Genomic DNA, 15,366 nt, shown 5'->3' on the forward strand with positions numbered 1-15,366 from the left:
AATTGTTGTTGTTCGGTGCTGTAAAGTCAGTTCTGACTCATAGCAACCCCATGTACAACAATGAAATGTTGCCCAGTCCTACACCATTCTCACAATCATTGTTATGCTTGAGCCCATTGTTGCAGCTGCTGTGTGAATCCACCTCATTGAGGGTCTTCCTCTTTTCTGCTGACCCTGTACTTTGCTAAGCATGATGTCCTTCTCCAGAGACTGATCCCTCCTGACAACATATCCAAGGTATGTAAGACGCAGTCTCGCCATCCTTGCTTCTAAGGAGCATTCTGGTTGTACTTCTTCCAAGACAGATTTGTTCGTTCTTTTGGCAGTCCATGGTATATTCAGTATTCTTCGCCAAAGCCACAATTCAAAGGCATCAATTCTTCTTCAGTCTTCCTTATTCATTGTCCAGCTTTCACATGCATATGATGTGACTGAAAATACCATGGCTTGGGTCAGGGGCATCTTAGTCTTCAAGGTGACATCTTTGCTCTATAACACTTTAAAGAGGTCCTATCTCATTGAAGATCTTTTCTTTTCTGCTCACCCCCTACTTTACCAAGCAAGATACCATTCTCCAGGGACTAGTCCCTCCTGATAACATGTCCAGAATAAGTGAGATGAAGTCTTGCCATTCTCGCTTCTAAGGAGCATTCTGGCTGTACTTCTAGGACAGATTTGTTCATTCTCCTGGCAGTTCATGGTATATTCAATATTCTTTGCCAATACCATAATTCAAATGTGTCAATTCTTTTAACAGAAAATACCAAACAAAAAAAACCAAACTCGTTGCCATCGAATTGATTCTGACTCTTAAAACCCAAACCCAGTGCCGTCGAGTCGATTCTGACTCAGTGACCCTGTAAGACCGAGTAGATCCGACTCATAGAGACCCAAAAAATAGATCAGAGCTGTCCCATAGGGTTTCCAAGGCTGTAATCTTGAAGGAAGCAGACTGCTACATCTTTCTCCCACGGAGCAGCTGGTTGGTTCAAATCACTGTTTGTTTAGCAGCAGAGCTCTTAACCACTGCGCAACCAGGGCTCCTTAAGAGGAAATAGCTCTATGAAATTCACTTTCTCCTTCTGCAAATTGCTGTTAACACCATACAGGGTTATTTTCTCATGAACTCCTTGGAGAAATTCCTATCAGGTTTTTGTAACAGGAGTAGTTTTGTTTCTCCTGAGCAATAGGTTTATTTGTACCACATTGCACAGTGAATTGCAAAACTAACTTTCTGTTTTGACTGAAAGGCTAGAAGGCTCAAAGCCAAATTCATAGCGTAATCATAGGCAAGTGCATAAGACACTGTTAGGTATTGCCCAATCTCCATGTCAGCGTCTTTTTTAATGGTCTCACCCATGATTTTCATTCTTCTTTTTGCCTATTTTATAATTCAGAATATTATCTTATATTTCATGTACTGTATTTTTCAAAGTCTTTTAATAAGTTTCTGAAATAAGGCCCATTATAAATAAATAAATAAAAACTATATTCCATTGAAAGGATAATTTTAAAATATCTCATCAGATCCTTTATCAAATCTGAATAGTGAAAGCACTCTAAGACAGTAAACAAATTCCTTCGGCACTTTAAAAAAAAAAGTTTAAAATGACCCTTGTTCCTGCCAGATCTTCCTTAAACAAGCACGATCAGTGCAAATACTGGCCTCACTGGATACTCCTCAGCTGGGCTGAAAAAGCATCTTTCTGTACCATTGCACTTGAAGTTATGTACAGATTAAACAATAAAATCTCTGACATATAAAAAAGTACTCTCTTCTCAGTATCAGCAAAGACTAATTTAGCCAATTCATTAACAGGGGATTAACACTGAAGAAGTTCTTCTTGTATTAGGTAGGATTGGGTTTCTATTTGCCTGAACTGGAACAACAGGCTAAAGTGGAATTAAGCATTCAGCTACCTCGTACAGTACTTTGAACCCTAGGAGCCTTTACTAAATACTTGCTGACTGACAAATGAACGGAGGAGAGCGAGCCTGATTGGCTGAGAGAGAAGAGCTATGGCTTGAAACTTTTTTACCCTGTTTATCTTCTGTGAGACTTATGCCAAAAAGAAGAAACAAAATGAAAGGAAAGGTAGGAAAGAATACCAAGAAAGAGATCAAAGAAAAATAGAAAAGTTAAAGAAATGGCAAATTTCAACAGGCACAGTCCAACGGGGATTTCGTTTCAAAATAAAATGCTCCCTGCTTGCTTCCCTTTGTTATTTAGTTCTCACAATGATAGAAATTAACTCTGTTACATAGATGAAGAAATATCAGGGAGGTTACCCAACTTTCCTAAGATCATGTGGCTGATCAACTGTAAGGTGGAATCCTCCAAGGCCAAGTAACTACAGATTAAGAATTGTATTCTACTAGCAAGGGCAAAGGGCCTGAGAAAGAGTTTGGAGTGTTCAAAAAACAGAAAGAAGGCAGTGTGTCTGGAGTTGAGGAAACATGAGGGAAATCAGTAAGTAACAAGATCAGACATAACAAGGGGAGGGGGTGGTGTAGAGTTGACTGTGTAGGGCCTTTAGGCCATTGTAAGGAATCTGGTTTCCACCAACAGTGGAGCTATTAGAGTTGTGAGCAAAAGAGTGACATAAGATTTATGTTTTATTAGGATCACTCTAGCAAAAACCAAAAAAAAAAAAAAAAAAACCCAAACCCATTGCCTTCGAGTCAATTCCAATTCATAGGGACCCTGAAGGACAGAGTAGAACTGTACCCCAGAGTTTCCAAGGCAGTAAATCTTTATGGAAATAGGCTGCCACATCTTTCTCCCACAGAGTGGCTGGTGGGTTTGAACCACCAACCTTTTGGTTAGCAGCCCAGTGCTTAATCACTGAACCACCAGGGCTCCTTCTTAGATTTGCAAGGAACTGAATTTTGACAACAACGTGAATGAGCTTGGAAGAGTTCCCTGATCTCCAGATGAGAAATGCAGCTTAATACAGTCACTCAGCTCTCTTTTGTTTACTTGGTGCATCTTTTTCCATGCTCTTACTTTCAACCTATTTCTGTCTTGGAGTCTAAAGTCTGTCTCTTGTAGACAGCATACAGTTACATCATTTTTTTATCCATTCTAAAAACCTCTGTCTTTTAATTGGAGTGTTTAATCCATTTACATTTAAGCGAAAGAGGAATCAAGGTCATTAAGCTGACAGTGAGGATGGGAAAGGAGGTATTAGAGCTTAAGAAGAAAGAAGATATGAAATGGCTTTCTGGGAGAGTGGAAAAATAAACACACTAGAGAGATATAGCAGACTTTTATCACTACTAAGAACACACCTGAAACTAATACTTATGAATTTAAAGTGAGACTGGTTGGTATGCTTGTGGGTTTCCCTGAAGTCACATTCATCTGTTCAATAGTAGCTGATTTTATCATGGCTAGTGGCTTATTCAGGCGAATATGATGACATGAGATATGGATAAAAGAGCTGTATAAACCAACCACAAGGGATGGTTTATAGAACTCAGACCTGATAAGAAGGAATGTAAGCACATGGGCCTGATGAATAATGAAAAAGCATTTGGACCGATAAATTAAAGGTTTCTGGGGATGGGATGTTACAGGATTATTGCAGTTGGGGTGTTTGAGAGATTGGAAGTATAGTTAGTAGTTCTTGATGTAGAGTGGCATGCTTGGAATTGATATCACAGAGGGGTTGTAGTTACTGGTAAAGACAAGGTCTAGGTTATGACTAGAGCAACGCTTAAGCATTCGGCTGCTAATCAAAAGGCTGGCAGTTTGAACCCCTAGCTGCTCCGTGGAAGAAAAGATCTGGCAATCTGCTCCTGTAAAGATTTCAGCCTAGGAAACCCTATGGGGCAGTTCTACTCTTTCTCTAGGGTCACTATGAATTGAAATTGACTTGACAGAACTCAACAACAATAAAAGATATGACTATGAAAATTGGCTGAAGATGGATAGAAGGATAACTTAAGTAGAGGCTGTCAGAGAATTGAGAGCTCAGGATACTGGAATGATCAACTAAGTAATATTGAAATCACTAAAATGGCCTCCCGTTTAAAATATCCCCCCCTCTCCGATGCCAATTAATTTTTCAACTTTACAACTGTGACAATTTAAAACCCTACAGATATTCCACGATTTTTCCTAAGTACCCATGATTCAGGACTCCTTACTATAAATGTCTCCTTCTCTTTTATATTACCATAACTGTACAGTGAACCTGTTTTATGACATTTGTATTATTACATATGGTTATCTGTGCCAGGGCATTAGTTCTCTATCAGATGATAAAGTATGTGAGAACAAGAGCTGCATTTTAATCTTTATATAGCCATGGTGCCAGTATGGAGATTTGCACATAAATTCTCAGTGGGTATTTTTTTGTACAAAAATATTGATTTGATAAGTAGACTATCGAACATTGTTGTTTGTCATTCCTTTCAAGCAAAAGAAATTGGCTTGCTGAAGTTAAATAATCTTATCATGCCTCCTTGTATCAACAGAATCCTAGATGTGTCTTTATTAGACTTACCACATTAATATGGTTGCTGATTTGCTTGTCTGCATTTTCTACTACATCGTAACCTACTTAAGGGAAGGGACTCTTTGTTTTCTGTACCACTGGTGCCCAAAGGGGTAGCACACAAAACACTCAATGAGTGTTTGCTCACAGAATGAATAAATTCTTGCATTCGATCATAAACTGGAAAAATTAACTCTAGGTCATTTTCTAGGAGGAGATAAGAACTTCAAACTGTTCAAATGTTTCACTCTCTATTCTTTCGCATTTATATACTCAAGCATTATGAAGGTAAGTACACTGCCACACTCTAAAATTAGCACAAGTTTTCCTAAACAATTTCTTCCTGATTTATAATAATATATACTACTGTAAATACATATACTCATCATATAGTTATGTATATGCATACCACAGATGCACTTTGTGTGTAACAATTTACAAAGTTCAGAATGGCATATAGAAAAAAATAAATATCACATCAAATCCAATTAACTAGAGATTATAGAACATATTTTTTGGGTAAAGTTTCCTTTAGTCTGTTTTCTGAAGTATGGCGGTTGTATGTATTGTTTACTATTGTATTCTCAGGGTATAAAACAGAGTCTGTGACCTACTAGGACCCTCAAGAAATATTTAATGAATAAATGAATGCATTTAAAATCAAACAGACATAGACTCCAGGGCTGGCTCTGCAGCTTAACCAGCTTTGCGATTTGGGGCAAAATAATCTAAACCTCAGTAAAATGAGCATAACAATATCAACTTCATGGTGTTATTGCGAGGATTCCATAAAATAAAATTATGAAATCCTTGGCGTAATACCAAATATATTCAATAAAGGGTTGCGATCTTTAATATCATGTTTAAACATATCTTGATATGTATTTTTTACAAGACATTGAAATTATACTTCAGAGTTTCATATTTCTTCTTGCTATAGTATTATAAACATTTCCTTACGTAGTAGTAAAAACAAGAATAAAATTTAAAGTTATACAGACCTGGGCTCCAACTCAGGTTTTATCATTTACTATCTATATGACTTCAGGCAAATATTTAACTTTTTTCTACCTCAGTTTCCTCATCTGTGTGAAATGGAAGTAATAATAGCACTGTCTCAAAGGCTTATTACGAGAATTACATGAGAACGTAGCAAAATTCTTGGCACAACATTTGGCATATGCTAAGGACACATTAAACATTATTATCATCTGAAAACATCATTTTAACAGCACCATGATATTACACTATATAGATGCTGAACATTTGTTCTTTCTAATTTTTCAGTATATTTTGCAAATAAATTTATATTATAGCTTAAATATGTTCTTTTTTTCATAAACCATTGTCTATGTCTTTGATTGTTCCCAAAATTCAGGGTCTAACACATTAAACCAAAAAAACCTTTTATCTTCAAGTAAAATCTTAACTAGAATAGAAAATAAGTAAAACCTACCAATAAAGAAGCGCTTAGAGACTGAGGTGGATAATGAGATAGTAAAACCCTGCTCTATCTCCTTTGGGTGACCTGAAAGGGCTGTCATTAGGAGAAAAGTCTGAAAATAACTGGGCAAAAAACAAATCAATAACGGTAAAATTCTCTCTTTCACTGAAATAAACAATAGTTTGAATGTAGTTGCTTGGTGCTATACTACAGGAAAAAGAGACCAACAATCATGAGGCTACTTGTAAGCATTCCATATCTAAGAAGAAATTCAAACACCATAAATTCCTTACTTCTGTCACAAGATGCTAAGAAGCTAACTTGAATGGTTCAGGTAATTAAATGTAATACAAGTGGTCAATAGGTTTTAATGCTGCAACAGTCAAGAAATAAGCTATAGAGTTTTCATAAAGCCCAATTCTACCAGAGAAATGAAAACATTGTTTGGGCTGCGTTAGTCTGATTTTCTATGGTTTCCATATTACATCAGCCCTCCAACAGTCATCTATTCACGAGTATAAGAGTTGAAGAAATGGTACTTGCATAATAATTGGGTTGGAAATGTTCCATAGAAAATTTAATCAAAGCTTCAGGAGAATTTCCTAAAATGTAACTCCCTACACGTGTGTAAAAAGGCAACTAACTAGTCAAAATAATGTCTAGGTAATACAATTTAGGCAAAACATCCATAAACTTCTCACTTTTCAAGATTCAAATAAACCAGAAAATTTTAAACACTGGGTCCAAATAAAATTTTCTATGGAATTTTAAGCTAAAGATGTTTTATGAAGATAATCAGTTCAGTACTAACATTCAGTAATTTGGGTTGCTGAGGTTTTCCAAAAACAATTAAAACACAAAATTTATCTTAGTTTATCCTTATTTTTTAAAAAACATTTTTGAAAATTTACAATATTAGAAAGTAAATATGTAGAAAACAAACAATATGTTACAAAATAAATCTTAAACTTTTCAGAGTTTGCCAAGCTATAATACTATTCAAAGAATCAAGCCTGCAACTGCAGCATGTTGTTTTTAAAACAGGTGTCCATGAGAATGTCACTTAATCCAACACCTCCTTGCTTTGGTATATAATACCGACACTGAGGCCAAGAACTAAAATTATGCTTTGACTAGATCTCTAAGCTGACCACAATCTATTCAAGCTGCTTTAGCATTTGAGCACCAGGCAAATGTGCTATGTTAATTACTGTTACATGATCTCGACATGCACTAATCCCTGTTCCTATTAACTTCCCTAGTAAATGAAGCTGTAATGCTTAATTGATAACAAGTACTGGGATAATCCAGAGCAATACAAAAACTTAACAGATGAAGGAGCAGTAAGTGATGATCATTCAAGTTATTCATATAATATATATTTATTTCAGATGGCAGAATGATTATGCATTAAAATTTTATCATGGCCTAGTATTATATTTGAAATCCAGGCAAACAGGGGTGACAAATGTAATTTCTATTTTGATCTTTACATTTTTCCATCTGAAGTCAGTTTTTCAGAATGCTTGTAGTGATGAGGAGCGATTGCAGAATTTGATAATCGGACAACAAAGGCTCAGCAACTGATATGCTTTGACATTCTGTTAATTCATCCACTAATCACTTGATCAAAACAGCACCCAGATATCATCAGAGACTTCTCTCCTCATGAAGGATATTTTTATCCAGAACATAGTATCCCTAAACATAATAATGTTGCTAATCAGATCTTATTTTTATTTTATTCATATTAAATCTAAAAACATAACAATTAAATGCAGGTAAAAATTAAAAAACAGGTTTTAGTAGTTGAGATAAGGCAGGATCACACTAGATTTGTAACAGTCTTAATATTTCTATGAGGGCGTAACCGTCTAGTAGTACATTTAGAAAAATGACTCTAACCGAATTGGCATTAGGGTCTGAGTAAAGAGTGGATGTACAGTCATACATGATCTATTGAGAGCAGAAACAGTTGCAATCATTTGGAATGGCAAAAGATGATAAGAATCAAAATTTAAAACAAATATATCCTGGAGACAAGGACCCAACAATCCCATTTCTAGTAATTCGTCCTAAGGAAGTAATTACACGAGTGACCTACAAAATCATTGCTTGTAATATTTAAATATTGGAAGCAATCTCAATTTTCATGACTGCAATACTTATTAAATAACTTATAGTACATTCCTACAATGTAGTCATGGGAAAAACATAACTTGGATCCCCATTTACTATTTACATATTTACTAGTAGAATGATAGCCTCATTGTATTACTAAGTAAAAACTGACAGGTTACAAAACATTGTATTATGATTCCATTTGTGTAAAACTAGATCAGGCCTTAGTTGTGTGTGTTTGTAAAAGTGTGAACTAAAAATACTAGTAGCAGTTATCTTGGAAGGTAGGATTACACATAAAACTTTGTTTTTTGCTTTCTATTTTTAAATATTTTTGAAATGTTACAATAAGCATGGACTACCTTTAAAATAAAAAAGTTATTCTATATTAAATCACCTATTATGTGCTGTGTTCTTGACATTTATTATTTAATAGTAGATATAGGAGAGGAATATGTATATTTGGCTCTTAAATAAAGAATTGAGGCTTCTTGACCTCCATGTATTAACTAGAAACACTATCCTAAACAATAATTATAAAATTGTTATGTTTTTAGATGCAGTCGAGTCAGTTCCAACTTATAGCCACCCTGTGTACAACAGAACAAAACATGGCCGAGTCCTGCCTCACGATTCTTGCTATGTTTGAGCCCATTATTGACACACCCCACTGTGTCAATCCATATCACTGAGGGTCTTCCTCTTTTTCACTGACCCTCTGCTTTACCAAGCATCCTGTCCTTCTCCAGGGACTGGTCCCTTCAGATAACATGTCCAAAGTACGTGAGATAAAGTCTCACCATCCTTGCTTCTAAGGAACGTTCTGGCTGTACTTTTTCCAAGACAGATTTGTTCATTTTTCTGGCAGTCCCTATTCTTTGCTGACACTATAATTCAAATGCACCAGTTCTTCTTTGCTCTTCCTTATTCATTGTCCAGCTTTTGAATGCATATGAAGCAACTGAAAATACTACGGCTTGGGTCAGGTGTACCTTAGTTACCAAAGTGACATCTTTGGTTTTTAACACGTTAAAAAAGAGGTCTTTTGCAGCAGTTTTGCCTAATGCAACAGGTCATTTGATTTCCTGACTGCTGATCCCAGAGGGGAAAATGCAATTCCTAACTTTAGTCAACTTTAAAGTAGCCACTGTTTCAATTATTTCAAAATAGGATAAATAAAAAACAAAGGAGTGCTTGAGTAATCATTTCAAATGATTTGTTACTGCCAGAGGCAATTCATCACAAATGGGCAACAGGTCTTCTTGGTGGTATCCCTGTAATCAACATTTATACCTATACCTCATAACATTTTACAAAGTCACTTACTAAGAAATAGAAGCCCTGGTGGTATAGTGGTTAAGTGCGGGGCTGCTAACTGAAAGGATGGCGATTTGAATTCATCAGCTGCTCCATGGGAGAAAGATGTGGCAGCCTGCTTCCATAAATATTTACAGCCTCGGAAATACTGTGGGGCAGTTCTACTCTGTCCTATCGGTTTGCTGTAAGTTGGAACCGACTCTATGGCAATGGGTTTTTTTATTAAGTAACACTCAGAGATTTAATAAGTACCAGTGAAGTATACTCACTTCAGATCTCTGAGCTTTTTTTTCCTTCTCAGAATTTAAAAGAAAATAAAATAGATTTGAACAAAAACATTTTAATGCAGCAGGTTATGACTTAATCTAACATTTAAAACATTTATGAAAGGATCTGAAGGTAGTTACATATCTTTTCAGAGTTTACCAATTCCAACTCATAGTAACCCCACATGTGTCATAGGGTTTTCAATGGCTGACTTTTTCTAAGTATACAGCCAGGCCTTTCTTCCAAAGTGTCTCTGGGTGCACTTGTACTTCTAATCTTTCAGTTGGCAGTCGAGCGTGTCAACCATTTGCACCGCCCAGATATTTGAAAATCCAATGTTTTTTTCTCTAGGGCTGTCTTAGTTATCTAGTGCTGCTATAACAGAATTACCACAAGTGGATGGCTTTAACAAACAGAAATTTACTCTCTCACAGTCTACAATGCTAGAAGTCTAAATTCAGGGTGCCAGCTCCAGGAGAAGGCTTTCTCTCTCTGTTGGCTCCGGGGGAAGGTCCTTGTCATCAGTCTTTCCCTGGTCTAGGAGCTTCTCAGGGCAGGGACCTCAGGTCCAAAGGACGTGCTCCCCTCCTGGTTCTTGCTTGGTGGTTCTGAGGAGCCCCACTGCTCACTTCTCTCTTTTACATCTCAAAAGAGATTGACTCAAGATCCAACCTAATCATGTAGATTGAATCCTGCCTCATTAACATAACAGCCTCTAATTCTGCCTCATTAACATTATAGAGGTAGGATTTACAACACATAGGAAAGTCACATCAGATCACAAAACGGTGGACAACCACACAATACTGGGAATCATGGCCTAGCCAAGCTGATACACATTTTTGGGGGATACACTTCAGTCCATAACTAGGGCTCAAAGTTGTTTAGTTTATGTCACTAGTCATTTTTCATCTAAGCAAAAGTCCTCACTTTTATGATTTGTAAAATAACGAAGTTGGGATAAATGACCTTCAAGGTCCTTACAAATTTTAAATAGATTCTAACAGTATATATTCATATTTAAACCAAACCAAATCCACTGCCCTTGAGTTGACTCCAACTCATATCTACCCTATAGGACAGAGTAGAACCATCCCATGGAGTTTCCAAGGAGCAGCTGGTGGATTTGAACTGCTGACCTTCTGGTTAGCAGCTGAGCTCTTAACAACTGTGTCACCAAGGCTCCATATTCATATTTACACACTTCAATAGTAAGCATTACATAGAAATACTGCAAGAATATTTTCACTAATAAAATTTCAAATCTTTCAGAATATAAAAAAGTCAACATTGGTATTACAAGAAAATGTCAAACAATATCCCACCTGATGACCTGGTTACAGTGGGCACACATTGGAGTTCGCTTTCCTGCTGGAATGTGCTCAGCTCTCTGCACAAAAGTATCCTGGTCACTTGGCTGGGGTTGCCCCGCAGCTGAGTTGGCTAGACCCACTGCTCCTGAGGAAGCCACACTGTTTGAGATTCTTCCAGTGAAAGGTGCTAGGAGTTAAAACACAGAAGAATCAACAGAATAAGCCAAATATAAACTTTTTCTAATAATCAAATAATCATAATTTTTCTAATAATCATTAATTCACTGGCTGATATTTATGGCAAATGGATGTACCAAACATTAGGCTGTGGCTATGGAGATGAATAGAAAAGATAATCATGGATTACAACACAGTTAGAAGAATTATGACAGATGTATATGTAGGGTGTTGTAAGAAAACAGAAAGTTACCTCTGCTTCTGAAAGGAGATTGGTTAATGGGAATATTGAAATATTTCTAGTCATCTAGACATTTCTGCTAAGCATTAATTTAAGTTATAACTCCAAATATAAGCACATTAAATATCTCAGTGTGTTAAAGAAAACGAAAACAAAAGTGAACTCACTCTATTCTCTCTCTTCCTGTATTCTTTAAGTAGGCTGTACAATAGATCACCCAGTCATATTAGGTAGCTAAATGAGTATTGAGCTCTGGTAGCACAGTGGTTAAGAGCTTCAGCTGCTAACCAAAAGGCTGGCAGTTAGAATCCACTAGCTGCTGCCTGGAAAACCTATGGGGCAGTTCTACTCTGTCCTATAGAGTTGCTAGGAGTCAGAATCAACTCCACGGCAATGGGGTAGGTAGGTAGGTACCTGAGTATCATCTCTGATCCTTCCTCTCCCCCATCATCCTCTTTGGTAATAACAGGTCCTGCTGATTTTACATCACAAATGGTTCTTGAATTTGTTTACTCCTCCATTCCTGGCATAACAATGACTGTGGGTATGGCACAAGACCAGGCAGTGTTTCCTTCTGTCGTACATAGTGTCACTATGAGTCGGAACTGACTAGACCGCACCTAATAACAACAACAACCATTCCTACTAATATGTCCTGGTTCAGGTTCTCACTGCCTCCCACCTGTACTAGCCACCCAAATGTCTTTTCCCCCTTAAAACCATCCTCCCCACAGCCAATAACAACTCTGATTGAATCACAACCCTGCTTAAAGCATTTCAAGGACCTCCCTTTTCTTTGGGCACTGAATGTAGTCCATGTTTCTAACCACAGCACACAAGTCCCTCCGATGATCTCCATCTGCCCCAACAAGCTCGTCTTTCACCACTCTCTGCCTTCCACTTTATGCTGCACAACAGCAAACTGCCTCATTTTTTCATGTGAATGGCTCTATGCATTGGTTGCCTTCACTATCAGTGATGCCATTTTCTACCCCTTCTTCCTATTTACCTGATAACCACTCTTTATTATTTAAGATTCAGCGCACAAGTCACCTCCTCCAAAAATCCTCACCGAACTACCCATCGTCACTGACACCTCCACATAAACCAGATTAAATGTTTCTCTTCTATGTTCCCATAATTTTCTGTGAATGTCTTTATTATTGCTTCTACTACATATTTCTGTGTCTCTTCTTCCCTGACTAGATTGTCATCTCCCTGAGGACAGGAACTATGACTTATTCATGACTGTAGCAATGAATACAGTGTCTAGAATGAATAAGTAATGAATAAATAAACTGGAATCAATCAATAAATGAGTGAATATGAAATCTGTGTGAGTGATTCAGACCAAGAGAAGGCCTGCTTCTTACACACAGGAAGTTACAATCTAATGGAAGAGAAAGGGAACATATTAAAAAAGGTTAAAAAGGAACAACTTTTAAGAAAAGCATAAAAATAACACAAATTATCAGAGTATATATATACACATGAATAAATGTGTTGACAGTTTCCATATTAAAGGTGTGGTTAGAATTGGGTAAGATTAACTAGAATAATTGAAAAGATAATTCTCCTCCACCAGAATAAAGTCTTTGCAATGGTGTATGATCTAGATACCCTATCTAGCATTTATAAACAACTCCTAAAATGCTCTGACTGGCACTCCAACTGTGAAGTGGCACTTTACAGGCCAGGGAGCTCTATTATTGCCCATGTTTCAAGTGCATCAATTGGACTAGGAAGCTGTTTCCATTCTCTTAGACTTGTGCCTTGTCTTATAGATGTGGGACTGAAAGATGCTGCACTATTTACCGTGTACATGCTCGTCCTTATTACCTCACTTACTCACATGGCACAGCTCTTACCTGTTTGAGTCCTCAATTTCTACATGCAGATCTGATTTCTCTTGGAGCACCAGATATGCATTTCCAAGGACATTTTCATTGGCTTGGGCTTGGGCTTTCAGTGTCAAACCCTCCTTCTGCCTTTAAACTCAAGACATCTAAAATGGAATTCCTCTCTTACACACATTACTAGCCCTCCCTAAGAGCTCCTATGTGTTTGAATTTTCCCACTTACCCAGGCATGGGTCTCTGCCTCCCATGTCCCTGATGGTCAGTCCCCAGGCCCTAAGAATTGTTTCAGAGTAAATGTTCCTCAGATCTTTCCCTTCTTTCTAATACAAACCCATCCTCTATCATTTGAGTTCTGGTCTTAAATTCCTCACACCTCAACCCTGGTCTACTACAATAGCCTCTTAACCAGTCTCTCCACTGCCAGTCTCTTCTTTAACCTACTCTGCTATGTTATTTTTCTAGAAACACTACTCTGATCATACTTTCCTATTTATAAAGCTTCTATAATCCTTAAAGCAAACTACACGCAGTTCTGACACTCCAGTCCCTCAGTGAGCTCACTCCAATCTTCTTTACAACCTAGTCTTTCAAGATTCCCTACATCACTGTCATCATCATCGTGCCATATTTTATTTATTTAATACTTACCTTATTTGAAGTGATTAATTACTATATGAGGCACTATCCTCATATTCTTAAAATAACCCAGTGATTTTGTTACAATTAATACATCTTTTTTATTTTACTAGGAATCTGAGACAAAGAGAGGTAAAGAAACTTCCTCAAGGCCTGAACCCAGGCAGTTAGACTCCAAAGTCTGTGCCCTTAAACACTACTCATTGTTCCTTGAATATGCTGTATCGGTCCCTATTTCTGTGACCTTCAACCAATGAAATGGTTCAGTCCCCACTGCTATTCATAGTGTTCCCATTTCTCAAAACTCACAGAAATTCCATTCTTCCTCAAAGTTTTCCCCGGCCATCCCAGCCTTAAGTATTCTCTAGCTCCTTTTAACACCTGTAACTCCCCGGCCTGTATAGTTTATCTGCAATTTATCAATGTCCTGCAATATATTTTTCTCCTTAAGTCAGTTATACACCACACACACACCACATGAAAAATTGAGGACAAACCATATACTTCTTTGTATCTACTACCAAAAAACGAACTTACAAATAGAAGGTGAAAAATTAATACTTGATCAATTAAATGAAAGAGTGGGTTCCAAGTCACTTTCAGTTTGCCTTTTTAAAAGTGTTGTTGTTAGCTGCCTTTGAGGTGGCCCTCGACTCATGGTGACCCCATACACAATAGAACAAAATGCTGCCTGGTCATGTGCTGTCCCTGTGGCTAGTTGTGGCTTGGACTATTATAATCCACAGAGTTTTCACTGACTTTCATTCAGAATTACATAGCCAGGCCTTTCTTCCTAGTCTGTCTTAGTCTGGAAGCTCTGCTGAAACCTGTTCAGCATCATAACAACACACAAACTGCTACTGACAGGTGGGTGGTGCAGTGCATGAGGTGCAAAGGCTGGGAATCAAGCCTAGGTCTCTCTCCCATGAAAGGTGAAGAACTCTACCACTGGACTACCAGTGACCAGAAAGAGGACTGTAGGGGCAGATATTTTAATATGTAGATTTGCTTCAGGATTTCAAATAATGGAAGGGTTACCAATTGAAAGATCTGAAAATCAGAACTCCAAGTGAGTCAAACCCTTTCATCTACCATATGCATTTATTTTATCATATTATCTGAGCATAAGCCCTTAAGAACTGAGTCACTGAGACATTTTTAGCAATAAGAGCATAGTAATTCTTTATCGGTCACTGTAAAATGGGACATAGACCATCTGGCACATGTCGTAAGAACTATATAGAGAACTAACTTATTTAACATGAGAAATCATTCTTAAACACGAAACACGTGACTGTGTCTCAAACACCTACAAAGAGGCTCTAAGCTCTACTGCTGTTCATTTCTTGGGAAGAAAAGCCTTGCCTTCTGTTATTGCTCCATTTTAACCACTTTGGATATGATAGAAATTCTCACACCTCCGTTCTGTTGCTGTGTTGTTAGCATACTGGCCAGTGCACAAAGCTACAGAAGCCCTGTTAATTACTAA

The 15,366-nt window shown here is 37.3% G+C and overlaps 1 protein-coding gene across 4 annotated transcripts in view; it reads right to left on the reverse strand.

Moving 5' to 3' along the window:
- The window catches only part of PDLIM5 (PDZ and LIM domain 5), a 1,027,106-nt gene that overhangs the window by 803,983 nt on the left and 207,757 nt on the right, over positions 1 to 15,366 (reverse strand). For 3 of the 4 annotated variants that reach the window (XM_049885678.1, XM_049885680.1, XM_049885677.1), the window contains one exon: positions 10,977 to 11,151. The exons of the other annotated variant lie outside the window; for it this stretch is intronic. In XM_049885678.1, the coding sequence (XP_049741635.1) occupies positions 10,977 to 11,151 (175 nt within the window). The remainder of the gene's footprint in view (positions 1 to 10,976; positions 11,152 to 15,366) is intronic. 4 annotated transcript variants of the gene reach the window in all.

This window comes from Elephas maximus, chromosome 5 (genome assembly GCF_024166365.1).
Source record: "Elephas maximus indicus isolate mEleMax1 chromosome 5, mEleMax1 primary haplotype, whole genome shotgun sequence".
Lineage (NCBI taxonomy): Eukaryota > Metazoa > Chordata > Mammalia > Proboscidea > Elephantidae > Elephas > Elephas maximus.